Source organism: Heloderma suspectum, chromosome 3 (genome assembly GCF_057233095.1).
Source record: "Heloderma suspectum isolate Gila_16-S chromosome 3, 16-S_ref, whole genome shotgun sequence".
Taxonomy (NCBI): Eukaryota; Metazoa; Chordata; class Lepidosauria; order Squamata; family Helodermatidae; genus Heloderma; species Heloderma suspectum.
The window spans coordinates 228,870,142-228,883,949 of NC_139460.1; the positions used below are offsets into that span (position 1 = coordinate 228,870,142).

Consider the following 13,808-nt stretch of genomic DNA (forward strand, 5'->3'; position numbering starts at 1 on the left):
TAAAATGGCACTGCCCTTTATCTCCAGAAGTTAGCAAGTTCTTCTACCAGCCACATTCTTTCAGCCAAATTCTTTCTGCCAGTCACAATCCAGTGTAACATGTTCAGAGCCCTAGCCTGGGACAACATAGGATTAACAAGACTCTCATAGAGAGCAGGATGTCTCATAGCATCAATGGTATTACAGTGCAGAGAAAGATCTACAGACCATTTCTTCCAAAATCTGCTCTACCATGCATTCCAAAACATATGCAATGAACTGTTTCCACGGAAGATGAAAACCTCCTGTCATAAGTTGCTGGTGAACAAACTGAACCACACCCATTGGTAGACAAAGGTAGCCACGATGAGAGCTCTGAAGCAGCAGTGGTTGCATGGGACTATAATCTGCTTTGGGTGCTAGCAAGGCAAGTAAATACAGAAAACAAGAAAGCCTAGGCTGAAGACAGGACAGGGATGTACAAAAACATCTCTGAAGAAAAGTGTGAGCATTACCTCCCCACCACCAATGCACCAGCCACTGAGTTGTTCACTGTATCAGAAATTCTGACCCAGTCAGAGCTGACCAGAAGAGAATGACAACGGCAAAGTATTGCTGTAGTCTTTGATCAAATCCTGTATGCAAAAGCTACAGAAACAGCATAGAATAAGAAAGACCAAAACACCAACATTATCCTAAGAATGGGGGCATTTCATCTACCTGTAAATAATGCCCTGTTCATCCTAGTGACATGCTTTCAGAATATCATCTCAATGATATACGCATAGAATCAGGAATTCTTGCAGAAATCTCTATCAGCCAGTCCTTGATGACAAGATGTATCACCATGGTCCACAAGTGCGTGTATGAAGCTCTTATCAGGCTGCTATGTACAGAGCTCGTTCCTTGGGCTCAAGATAAAGCCCAGGAGGAAATGTCAGACATTGATCAAGTCTTGAAGAAAGTGGGCAGCATGACTGAGGACTTGTTCCAGAACAACTTTGAAAGCCTAATGCACAGACTTTTCTGAGCTGAACCCGTAGAAAGAATTCTTACGACACCTTTGTGATGGGAATGGAGAAATGTCAACATTTTGAATGTCATATGTTGACATAGTTGGCAATATCTTGCTTGCCCTTCTGCATGGTTCTCATCACAGGAACTGGGAATCGCATCTCCATCCCATTAGGTCAATGGGGGAAACTGGAGAGGAAAGACATGATATCAAAAGAATCAGGGGGCCAGTGGAAGATCAAATAATTTTAGGAAAAAGGAGGGGATTTCCAAAGACCTGAGAAATACAAAGCTTCACTAGGCTTCCTATCTTAGCCAAATACATAGCTCTGCAAAAAAAAAAATGTTTGCATAAAGCAAGATTTTCTTCTCATAGATATAATTCTTAAATAAAAGTACCATCTTGGAATATGTACATTGTATTATATACTGTGCTAAATATCAACAATTCAGCCATAGCATGTTCAACTGCACCTTCCAATAATGCAAAGGAACAAAATTAATGCTAAATATATTTATGTATATTTTAAATACTTTCAAAAATATTCATAATATCATACATAAATATTCCCCAAGTATTCTGCCATGAAGTTTAAAGTAATAAAAAAAATTCCTTGAGGATGCTTGCTAAAGCACTGTGTCTCTCTTCTTCTGAAGTGTTAACACATGGCGCAAACTTAAGTTGTACTCTTAAACTCTAATGGCCTCTATCAGAAAACAGACAGCAAAATACTATCTTTTTATAATAATATTAGTCATAAAACATACACTGCAACAGTTACTTGTATCACCAGTGTTAGAAACAGCTACAACTTTGTAATAACTCTGTCTTGTTAGAATTGGTAAGATCACATCTACAGTCTATCACTTAATAACAATATTTGGCGTAACAACCTAATCGTCCAGTGGAAAATGCTTCTTTCAAATGCTGTTATCAAAAAACCCAAAATGCTTTTGAAAACCAAACTGTTAAAACTGCATAGTTCCCATTTCTAGGGATGTGAATTATTAGTCGGAATGGCATGCATGGAGAATATTTTAAACAAAGTTCCCTTAAGCATCAATAAGAAAGAGCAGCTGCTTAATCGTCTCACTTGGGTTCAACTGCCAGTGCATGTCTTTAATTTATGTGGGACTCACATTCAACAGCCCAGATAATCATGAGATGTACAGTTTCTAAAACCTGTTAATACAAATCAAGGCCGAGGGGTTCTCTCTTGACACTCAAACATAAGATAATGGCTTACATTTGCAAAGCATCTAGCTACAGTTAGGCTTAATCCAGCTGTGTACGTTTGACTCAGATTAAACAGAAAGTAAAATATGCGCTCCTTTCCCTTCATTACACTAGTCACATCAGCTAAGTATGCTCCTTTGTATGCACACAAGCATACACTGGTTATGCAGTGTATGCGTGTGACTGCTAATGTCAATACAACTGTAGCCCCATAGATAACTGCATGGGTGCAGCCAGCTTTGAGGGGGTCCCAGAAAAGTTGCTTGCCTGGGGGGACCTGCCACCAACTGCACCACCAGCCCCACCCCACTGCCGCTGCCCCCCATCCTCCTTCCTTCGCTTCCTCCTTTCTTTAATAGCAACAGCAACTCCTCCTCCTTGCCCAGCATACCATTTTAAAGTAATGGGTTTCTTTTAACCTATGTTTTGAGGGGCAGTGATCTGAACCAATCAAATACTGCCTTTGGAGTGCCACAAGCAATGAGAGCACAGGAGCAGCAAAGCGGCAGTCTTTATGTCGCTCATGTGCCCTCATTGGCTGTGTCCCTCAACAGCAGTATCTGATTGGTTCAGATCACTGCTATTCAAAACGTAAGTGTAAAAACTTTGCTTTTAAAATGGCATGCTGGTGGGGTCGTCAGGCTCACTGAACTGGCTGCTGCAGGGCTTCTTTTTGCTAGTGCCAGAGCAAGGCCAGGTTAGAAGGAGATGGAAAGGGAGGGTTTAGGGAATCGTTTGGGGCTCTCTGGACCCCAGGCCCTAGATCTGCACCCCGTGCTTGGGATCTAGCTGCGCCACTGGATAAATGTGTTTGTCAATGGCAAATTTTCCTTTCACTGGCAAATATTATTGTCCAACCCCAAGTGGGCCTTCAGCCTTCTTCCTAACCATTTGCAAGGGGCATTTCTGTCTGCAACATGGAAGCAATATCTCTACCACATCAGTAATTTGGTGGTAGTGGTACAGTTGTCTCTACACCATCTGAGACCAGTTATTTGCTGATGCCACAATTCTTACAATTTGGCCAGTCTTGTTATCCATGAAAATATCATCCAGGAAAAGAAATCGTTATTTATTACAAGTGTATTGAAGATTTTATCACTGTATAAATTTTTTTTTATAGTTTTAAAATATGTTATTGCGTCTGTAACATACTGCTTTTATTCACCCCTCTATTCTCAGTTTGTTCAAACGATCTGAGAAGTTATGTTCCGTATGCTGCAGCTCTTTCTCTATGGGCCAATAAAATTGAATGGAAACAGGCAGTGTCTGCATCAAAACGTTCTTTCCCAGGTCTTCCATGCAGCTAGAAAAACATATCTATGAACACTGGTGTTTGTGCTTTTTATCACCAATTTCTGCAGCTGGCCAAATGTCACACAAGTGTAATTTAATTCATCATAAACATGTTCTCTGCAGAAAGTATTTGACACTCTCAATCAAACTGTCAACTACATGTTCAACTACTGAAAAAGGCATTTCCCCTTTTTTCATTTACTTAGATTCTTGTTTTAACTCCTGGTTTGTTTGTTTGTTTGTTTGTTTGTTTTTTAAGTGCTAGTTTCACAGTGATGAGAATGTGTAAACTACTATATTCTAAAAATATGAAAGAACTAATTTAAAAGATCCAAAGGGATTTCTAAACATGAAAATGTATAGTATTTGTCTTTTTTATAAGGTAATGAACTTTTGAAAAATTAGTATTATTTTGTATAATACTACAGACAGGATTAAGTGTCAGCAAATATACATTACTAACTATTTGTTTCACTTTCATTCATCTTAGTTAGGAGTTCAACTGATTTTCTCCATCATTATTTTTCTGTAAATCCACTTGCTTCCTAATATAACAGCCTTATGGAGAACAGTATAAATTTGGCACTGTACTCCAGCATTCAACAACTGAAAACAAAAATAGTATAAATTTTATAAGGTAAATATGCCTGAAGCTGCATTCCTAAACATGCTTATTTGAAACTAAGTTCAACTGAAATCAAAGGGTTCCAAGCAAAAATTGTTTAGGATTGGGATTTGAAGAGATCTGCCAGAATGACTCCATTTGCTTTTTAGAATAAAGCAAAGAAAGTATTTTCTACATCTGATTTTTCCTAGAAGTTGCAGAAACTCATTAATTGGTGGAGAAAACTCACATGTAGCACAAACTAGTGCATATTTACTCAGAGATACATTTACTATGTTCAATGGGATTTACTTCCAATTAGGTGTACATAGGATTGCAGCCCAAGTCATTGTGGATGTGTTTCATACTGACATGCAAGTTAAAATGCTGTATTTTTAAGATAATAAAACCACAGAATACTAAAACATACATAGTGTTGTTTGGAATATTTCTGAAGAGTTGTAGTTAAAAATGCAGTTAGCACATCTGTGCCTTAATGAGGAAGAGACTCCCAGATGAATAATAAGAATAGAGTAATTCAACAGCTTTCACAAAAGTTAAGCAACAGAACACAGAGCACATCTGTATATGCTCCACAGATGTTGTAAATTACTATCTTTTCTAGTTGTCTCCCTAAAAAGTGTTTACTTAAGAGAAAAGTTCAGCAAAGACTGGAAATTTTCACAGCATGAATTGTCAACAATTGTCAGCAGTACATGATCAGTTGGCTAAAGGTATGATTTAGGCAGCAAAGTCATACAGCTGGTAACTCTTGAGTCTTTTTTAAGTACATTAACTTATTCTTACAGTTCATTCAAGAATCCCAAAGTTTTAACAAAATGTGGGGCTTACTTCTGAATGGATATGCACAGGATAGCATAAGCATCCTGTTGAAGTTAGTAGTGTACATTCACTTAAATTCTTGCACTTTAACTGAGTTGTGGATCAAACTGTAAAAATTGGGTTTCTGTCAACAAACTAAACTGCAATTTAAATCTAAGTACTTCACCTTATCTGTGATCTGGATGAGTTCACTTATTTACAACCCAATCCTAACCATATTTGCTTAGAAATTAAATCCCACTGGTTTCAATGAGTGACTTCCAAGAAAATATACTTAGGAATACAGACTCATGTTATATCTTTACTTTAGTTATGCAACAGGCAATTGTAGCTCAACGTATATTTTAACATATCAAGGATGATGCTGGGTCAGGAAAAAAAGTGAAGGCTTGTGGCAAACTCCAAACAGTTAAAAATCTAAAAATATGGACAGTATATCTCATTTCTCAAATCCAGTTAAGGGCAGGCCATCAATTTCAGTAAACAGCCCTTATTATGCAGTGCATTTTTGTCTGTTAGTTTTAGGGTCTGAAATTATCCTCCATCAGATTTAAAGATGCCTCAGTTGATATAATCTGTATTGTGGAAGTATTATTTGCAAAACCACTGGGCAAGGCAGTGTGCAATTTACTTTACAGTACACATTGCTCCCCCAAAAGCAAACAAAATGCTACCAAGAGTTTCCAGAAAGGGAAGAAAATCATACTTCTAGTAGACAACCCCTTAGAAAGAAAGGAGAATCTGAGTCTGACCTGACCTGTCCATCATTATTTGTATTTCTGAAGATGCAGCAGGGTGTTATTCATTCCATTCCTCTTTCACATCAAAACATAACCCACAGAATCTCTTCCTGTCAAAGTTCTTTAACAGGGAGGCAAAAGACACTGGACCTTTCAGGACATGCTGCACAAACTCTTTGCTCAGCCTCTCTTTGTTAGGTGAGCTTGTCATTTCTCAGCTGGAAAGGAAACATGTCATTTGAGGAGTCAAAGTTTTCCTGTGATCCCAAGATTCTTGAACTAGAATTTAGGATGTTATTGGATAAGAAGGGGTTCCAGATCTTTCGGGACTGGCCCGGATCTTTCCCCTCCCCCATCCCTTTCTTATGAACACATCATTTTCATTAAATTGATCCATTGTGCTGGGGGAAATGCAATGAACAGGTCCTTCTTATTAGCTTTAGGTAAGTCCTTGGGTAGTAGATCTTGGAGGGCTGGACTCCACTGCACAGAGTTCAAGTCCCTGCAGCCCTCTTCTGCCTGCTCCAGCCCCTTGGCAGCTGGATTTCCTTTCAACACCCCACCACCACCACCACACTCCTCACGACCAAACCTGCACAAGCTGGTTTAGGCGTTAAAAGACCGCACTGCCTTGGAACTGTGTTGCCTTGAAATCAGTTTGTCAACATGGCAGGGGCTTCAACGAGATCATTCTCTAGCCAATCCTACCACCGGGAGGTTAGGTCAGAGCGGTCCCAGAACCTGTATTCAGTGCCAGAACTCCCTCTTATAATCTGAGAGACACAAGGAGAAGCGTGCCTCTGACCACGCGCAGAGTGCCTGCCACCGCCTTCCGGGATCAGCACATCCCGGCTCCTGCGAGCAGCCTAGAGCCCACCCCCGCGTTCTTGCCTTTACTCACAGGGACACGGTGCGGCTGGGCAGCAAGGAAGGCTGCAAAGTTTCCACCAACTCTCCTCCGCTGCAGACAACTTTGATGCGGACGGTTTGCCGGCCGGGTCCCTTGGAGCGCTCGGCGGCGCAGAGGCAGCTGTCAACGACGAGGTCCGGGCAATTTCTGTTGGCCATCGAGAGCCCCACCGCGGCGGCGGCCGCCACCAAACACAGGCAGCAGCAGAGCCCGTGCATGGCGAGCGGCGGCGGCGGCGGCGCCTTGGAGGCTCTGCTGCGTTTGGGTGGCTGAGGAGCAAAAGGCGGCGGCGGCGGCGGCTGCTGCGGCGCTCATGGCACGGTCGGCGCGCGCGGCAGCCCGCTGCGAGCACAGGGGGCTCGCTGCCCACCACCAGCACCACGCCTCCTCCTCTCCGCAGCAGCGGGTCACGGACGGCGAGGCTCCCCCTCGTCCTGGCAGCGCTGCGTCCCGCAGCCGGGCCGCTGGGCGGACCCCACCGAGAGAAACTTGGCCCCCCTCTTTGCAGCAGGACGCAACACCGCCCGCCTCTCCGCCACATACATTTACATATATATTTATTACAGATATATTTATTAAAAGTGTCGCTGAGGAGAAAAAATGGGCCGCGCCTTCTCCCGCCTCCTCCCCAACCCCCTCGCCCCGGCCGGGGTAATATCCCGCCAGGAGGGGGCAGCAGCTGATGTCAGTCCGTGCGTGGCCCGCCGCCCCCAGGCGAGGCTCGTGTGCTCGGCCAGGTGGCGAGGAGGGCCGCGGCCGCTTCCGTTGACCGGGGTCGGCCACGCCACCACCTGGGTCAAAAGCGGCCTTCAGCGGGCTTGCTGGCGTCCGTTCCCTTGCCGTGACCAGCGAGCAAAGCCCTTCGTGCCTGCGAAAAAGTCAACAGGGCTCACTCCGCAGGCGAGCCTTCGAATGAACCAGCACCCCCAGCCATGTTTACACGAACAGGTATTTCCATCTAGCCCTTTAACGGTGCGATCCTGTGTCTACGCAGACGTATGCCCCATTGAAATCCATGGGACTTACTCCCAGCGGAAGCACAAAGCAGGGAGACGCCAAATAGCCAAGGCAAGGCCAGTGTCCAGGGCTAGTCAGTCTCCGATCTTTCCAAAGCAGGGGCTGATCCACGATGCGGAACAGAAAGCCACAGAGTATCCGTGTGTGCGTGATAAAAGGCCCAGAGAAAGTTGGACATGGGAGTTCAGCTCCACCCCACCAACACATAGCAAGAAAGCCTGCCCCAACATTCCATGCTCAGCAGATATAACAACAGTAATAATAATGATGATGACGATGAAATTTTACTAACAGCATTGAGAGAAGGTTACTACAGCTGGGATTATTTAACTTGAGGAAAAGGCAAGTAAGGCGAGACGTGAGAGAGGTGTACAAAAGTATGCATGGTGTGGAGACTGTGGAGAGGGGAGACATTTTTCTCCCTCTCACAAAAAATTAGAACCCAGGGTCATCTCAAGAAGCTGATTGATGGGAGATTCAGGACAGATAAAAGGAAGGGCTTCTTCACACAGCACACCCTTAAACTATGGAATTCGCTACCACAAGACGTAGTGATGGCCACCAATTTGGATGGCTTTAAAAGGGGGTTGGACACATTCCTGGAGGAGAAGGCTATCCATGGCTACCAGTCCTGATGGCTATATGCTACCTCCAGTATTAGAGGCAGTGAGTAGGGATGGGCGGATCACTTACCCAGTTTTTATTTTATTTATTTCATTTCATTTCTGTACCGCCCAGTAGCCGAAGCTCTCTGGGCAGTTCACAAAAATTAAAACCAGGAGCTCATTCCGCAGCCGGGGTGCCACAGCAGCAAAGGCCCTCCTTCTAGTAGCCACCCGCCTCACTTCCTTTGGCAGGGGCTCACGGACAAGGGCCACTGAGGATAATCTTAAGGTCCGGGCAGGCACATATGGGAGGAGGTGATCCTTCAGATAACCTGGCCCCAAGCCGTTAAGGCAGAAGTTTCCAAACTGTGTGCCGTGACACATTAGTCGGCAGCAGTGTGTAGGTGTGTCTCGCAAAATGCAGAAAATTGTGCGGAAGGGCACCGCGGAGCTCCCTTACTCGTGTTTGCTTCCCTTGGCCCCTCCTAAAGCAGCTAATGGAACTTCCTAAAGCAGCTAATGTTAAAGCAGCTAAGGCTTAGCTGCTTTAACATTAGCTGCTTTAGGATCATGTGGCGTCTTGACATAGGGCGCACGTGATTGGCGGTGTTGGAGCAGTACGGCGAGGTAGAGGCATGGGGCGAAGGGAGGGGAAGGGAGGCGCCGCCCTGGGAGCAGAGCTTGGCCAACGCCGGTGGCAGCGGCCACCAGTCCTGCGAGATTTCAAGCGTGCCCTTCGTGAACTTCTGCACTGCGCTGCTGCATGGCCAGGCCAGAGTAGCGCAAGGGTGGAAATGCTGCCTGGGACTGGGACTGCACCAAGCGGGCCATCCACCATCTTGACCAGTCGGAATGGAGCTCAGTGAAGGCCAGAAGCCTCAGAATCGGCGTGCCCCCTATCACACAGGCGGGTGCAGCTGCAGGCTGTCACCCAGTCAACCCACCTTCTGCTGGCTGAAGGGAGGCCACCCTCTCAAACCCAATTTGGCAAACAGCAAGCCACCCACCACGTGGCACTTATAATTTGATTTCTGCCATTTATTTTTATTTTTACTCTGCTGTAATTGTGGATTAACCACCCACCAGCAGTATACCACCGGAGAGTGCTGGAACTGGACTCTGGACATAGGCATTGCAAATATTTACAGCAATACAGCCTTGTAGTGAGACATATATATTTACACCATTTTTGTTGGACTTTTGCTTCTCTACTTCATGTGTTTTTGCAGCTGAGCTCCTACCTGGGCCTATGTGTCCTAATTTGTATTGTAAATACTTTAGTTAATTTTGTTTATTTTTCACATTTTCTTGCACATATTTACATACTGTTACTCATAAATGTCAACAATGTATGTTATTATCTTACAAATCATATATTTTTAAAAATATAAATGAAAGGTTTTCATGAGATATGTTCTATCCCCATACATTTCATTATTATAATTTATGTATGTGTCCGTATCTCTTGACACATCTTGACACAAATTGCACATCTAGCCAAGAATGCAGGGAGGGTGGAGCATGGAGGAGAGGATCCCCTCTGTGCTTTGCCCGGCTGCATTGGATAGGTGTCAGCCTCCGAGTTCGAAGGATGACATCTGTCTCAATAGGATTGCACCCTAATTAATCAGCCAAGAAGGGCAATGGTCAAGTACACAGGTTGTGACCCTTACTTTTCAAGATACTCCAGATACCATATCCTCCATTTCTCTTGTAACACAAAGAGGATGTAGGAATTTGTTAATATTTACCCTCCAACCAAGCAGAAGGCATGGTCTGGAAACTCAGTGCTTTGAAATTCTACTTCTGAGTAGATATGTATAGGATTGCACTGTAAAGATCTCGCGTGTTACATCTGTTTTGACCATAAGAAGCAGGACCAAATATTTTGGATACTAAATTGTTAGTATATTGAGGCTGCAATCCTGTGCACCCTTATCTGCAAGTAAGTGCCATTGAACACAGTGGGATTTACGTCCAAGGAAACATGCATAGGATTGCACTGTTAAGCTGCCATCCTTTGCATTCTTTCTAGGAAGTCAGTCGTTCTAAACACAAAAAGACTTACTTCTGAGCAAATGTGATTAGCATTGTGCAGTGTCACAGGCTTCCCTGATCCATTCTGCCTCCATTTGCCTTCTGCTATGTGTTGGATCCAGTTTAGAGTTATTCTGTACAGTATCTTCTAATTGCATGTGGAACCTGGAGAATTAAATGCTGAAAGGTAAGTCCCACTGAGGGCTTTTCTTCATGAAGCTTTTAACCCATATCTTTACTGAGGCTTCTGTTTCTGGATTCTTTATGGGATTAAGTTCAGCTCCTTTACACATGTTTTTTCTCTGGGGTTTTCTTTCTCTACCTTTCTATATATTCCATTACACAACCACTAGGTGGCACTACGGTATAGCAGAATTGCACAGTTACATGAGGCTTCTATAACACCATTGAGAAAAATACCAGACATTTTCCTCATTAGGAAAAAAAATGGCGATAATGGTTGCAAAGCATGGGAGAGGTTCTGCAGGGTGGCGACATTGTGTACAGGATCTGTAAACTACCATGAGTGAGGAATCAAGAGTGCACAATAAAAGCCTTGTGTAGAAAGGCTCCAAGGTCAGTAGCAGTTGCTTCCAAATAAGTGTGCATATGATTACAGCCTTCAGCTTATTATTCCAACTGGTTTTTCAGGCATCAGGCACACTGATTCACAGCACAAGCCATACAGGGAATATGCCGATCCCCAGGCTGGTTGCTGTTAGTCCAAATGGCAGAATGGGGTGTAAAAGGTTTAGAAGTGATGGCACAGTTCAAAATAGATACTACAGCACAACACACACACACCTGCCCTGATTGCTTATCTCACACACACACACACACACTGAAACACTTCTGGTTTATGCATTATAGCACCAGTTCAGCTATGTAGAGGATTCTGGTTCTGCTAATGTAGCCTCAATCCATAACACTGCATAACATTTATTTTTATTTATTTTTTATTTATTACTAAACTTATTAATCGCCCATCTGGCTAGTCACCCAGCCACTCTGGGCAATGTACAACATACAATAAAACAGTTTAAAACAATAAAATTCTACAATAAAAACATTTTCTAAAATACCCTAACCCACCCCAAATGCCTGCCTGAACAACCACGTTTTTAATGCATGACGGAAGCTCATTAAAGAGGGGGCATGACGGAGTTCCCTAGGGAGGGAGTTCCACAGAGTGGGGGCCACCACAGAAAAGGCCCTCTCCCTCGTCTCCACCAGTCTAGCTGTCCTGGCTGATGGGACAGAGAGAAGGCCATCCGAGGCTGATCTTGTTAAGCGGCCTGTCTGGTCCATAAGGACCAAACAAGGACCAAACATAAGGACCAAACAAGATGTGACATGGAAAAGCTTTGATCAGCTCTCCTGACAGCTTTTTCTTTGCTTAAAAACTGCCGGGGGGGGGGGTGGATGGGGTCCACAGTGCTGGGGGAGGATGGTTTAATCCCACACAGTTTCCTTGTTCAGAACAGCCATTATAGGATGATGGCATAATATGCGTACTTGGTTTGTTTAATAAATTTTTTAATACCCTCCCCCAAAACCATGGCCCCAGTTCAAATCAGAGCTCCTACAGCTGCTTTTAAGCAAAGAAAAAAACACTGGGAGATCCAGTCATGTCCTACCTCATTGCTGCTTCACTCTTATCCCTTATTCTTTAAATATTTACCTTTAGGTTTTGCACTCCAATAATGTGTGGCAATTCTTTCCTGCCCAAGGCTGCAGGTCTGAAACACTTCCTAAGAAGTTAAGCCCTGTGATCACTGTGTGGCTTACTTCTGAGTAAATATGCAAAGGATTGTGCTGTAAGAAGGCTAGCCTGCAAAGCAGGTAGTGGTGAAGTGGGTTACTTTGGACCCATCGCTAGACTTTGTAACATGATAACATTTGTTATCATGGACATTATCTGTGTTTTGTCAGGGGCCTTTTCAAGCAGCAAACATCATGCTGCTATATATTTTGCAACGACTTTTTAAGAAGCTTTTTGAGGTGGGCTATATAAAGGAACAGAGCAGGCATGGCAGGAAGGGGAAAGAGAAAGCTCAACAGGACCTGTAAGAGGCTCAAGGCCATTAGGTCAACTGTACACTTATCACACAATTCACCTCTTTTGCAGAAATATTAAAACATTTGAGATCCCCAAAGCACACACTTGTGCTAGTCTTTTCCTTCTCTTGTGTGATTCATTTAAAAATGAAACTTGGTACTAATTTGATATTTTAAAAGCAAGGCCATCCCAAAACATTTTGCTGCCTACGGCAGACCAGCAAATGGTGCCTCCCCACCCAAGTCAAGATTCATAATACCCCAAACCAGCCAAGTTATTTTGGTCATGAGACAGAGAACTGCACAAGCACTTTCCCCCATCCCTGACAGTAAAAATACAACAACAACAACAACACAACAAATTAAATAACTAACAATTTGCTTTCATGACACCCACAATCTGATGCCTGAGGCACCTGCCTCACACTGCCCAATGGTAGGGCCAGCCCTGATTAAAAGTAAGCTTTTGTAGCCCTTATGCAGATAATAAAATGTCACCTCAAAGGCTTTACCTTGATTCTGTCTTAAAGAAAAGTAATTAATTTGGAAGGATACATAATGCATATACCTTCTTTATATTTGCACCCAACCCTGGATGGTTTACAGTGACTTTAAAGTATATCTACATATATTATTAAAACACAACCACTCCCAAAGGGCTTAACTCTGACTAGTTAAAAATTCTTGCAATATTTTGGAAACCAGCTGAGATTTGGGCCTTGAGTCTCTAAGGGAAGAAAGTTGTAGGGCAGCAAAAGAAAAATGTTTTACTACATGCTGTCATTGTCAGACCTACCAGACAAATGGTACAATCATGATGGTGTTCTCAGTCAGACTTGGAGATCATAGTAGGACATAGTGCAAGGGGTGGAATCTTAGATGCACAGATGTAAAGCATTAATATATGATGCAGGGTTTGAATCCCAGCTCAAGCCAGTGGAGAAAGTAGGGCCTTCTTTGTAAAGGTTCTTACAGGAGTACAAAATCCATGGAGGACAGATTTCACAATGGCTTTTAACTATGATAGCTAAATAGAACTATTTTCATTGGCAGTGCTGGAGACAACAGTGGAGAGCTGTTGCCTTATGCCCTGCCTGTAAGCTTCTTCGAATCATCTGGTTGGCCACTACTGGAAACAGGATGCTTGACTAGACAGAAAATAAGCAGTATCTTTTACAAGTTTGGCCAACTAAACTCCGTCTTGGGCCCATCAGTGCCTCAATGGAGGCACTCTGCTTGCTCAGTCCTGTGGTCTGGCAGACATCTCCCAAATCCTTTCCCCACCTTTCATCCTGTGAGATATACACTGTTAGTTGCAGGGATGTTAGTTGCAGGGATACTCAGTGCTTCCCAGATGCTTGATTCTAGTTTCCAGTCAGCAGAACATATAGATTGGACAGCCCTGGTTGACTCACATCCAAAAAGAGGATTGCTCCCTTCCCATTTTTCTTTATTCTGCTCTTTGTTC

The 13,808-nt window shown here is 43.6% G+C and overlaps 1 protein-coding gene and 1 long non-coding RNA gene across 2 annotated transcripts in view; one reads left to right on the top strand and one right to left on the bottom strand.

Annotated features, from left to right (window-relative positions):
* Window positions 1-7,003, bottom strand: part of ADGRA1 (adhesion G protein-coupled receptor A1) — a 554,873-nt gene extending 547,870 nt beyond the window's left edge. Inside the window, exon 1 of the mRNA XM_084845922.1 lies at window positions 6,615-7,003. Coding sequence (XP_084702048.1) covers window positions 6,615-6,841 — 227 coding nt within the window. The 5' untranslated portion in view covers window positions 6,842-7,003. The remainder of the gene's footprint in view (window positions 1-6,614) is intronic.
* A 284-nt stretch (window positions 7,004-7,287) lies between these two features.
* Window positions 7,288-13,808, top strand: part of LOC146350866 (uncharacterized) — a 41,126-nt gene continuing 34,605 nt past the window's right edge. The window contains exon 1 of the long non-coding RNA XR_014788879.1: window positions 7,288-7,571. This is a non-coding gene — a long non-coding RNA (uncharacterized LOC146350866). The remainder of the gene's footprint in view (window positions 7,572-13,808) is intronic.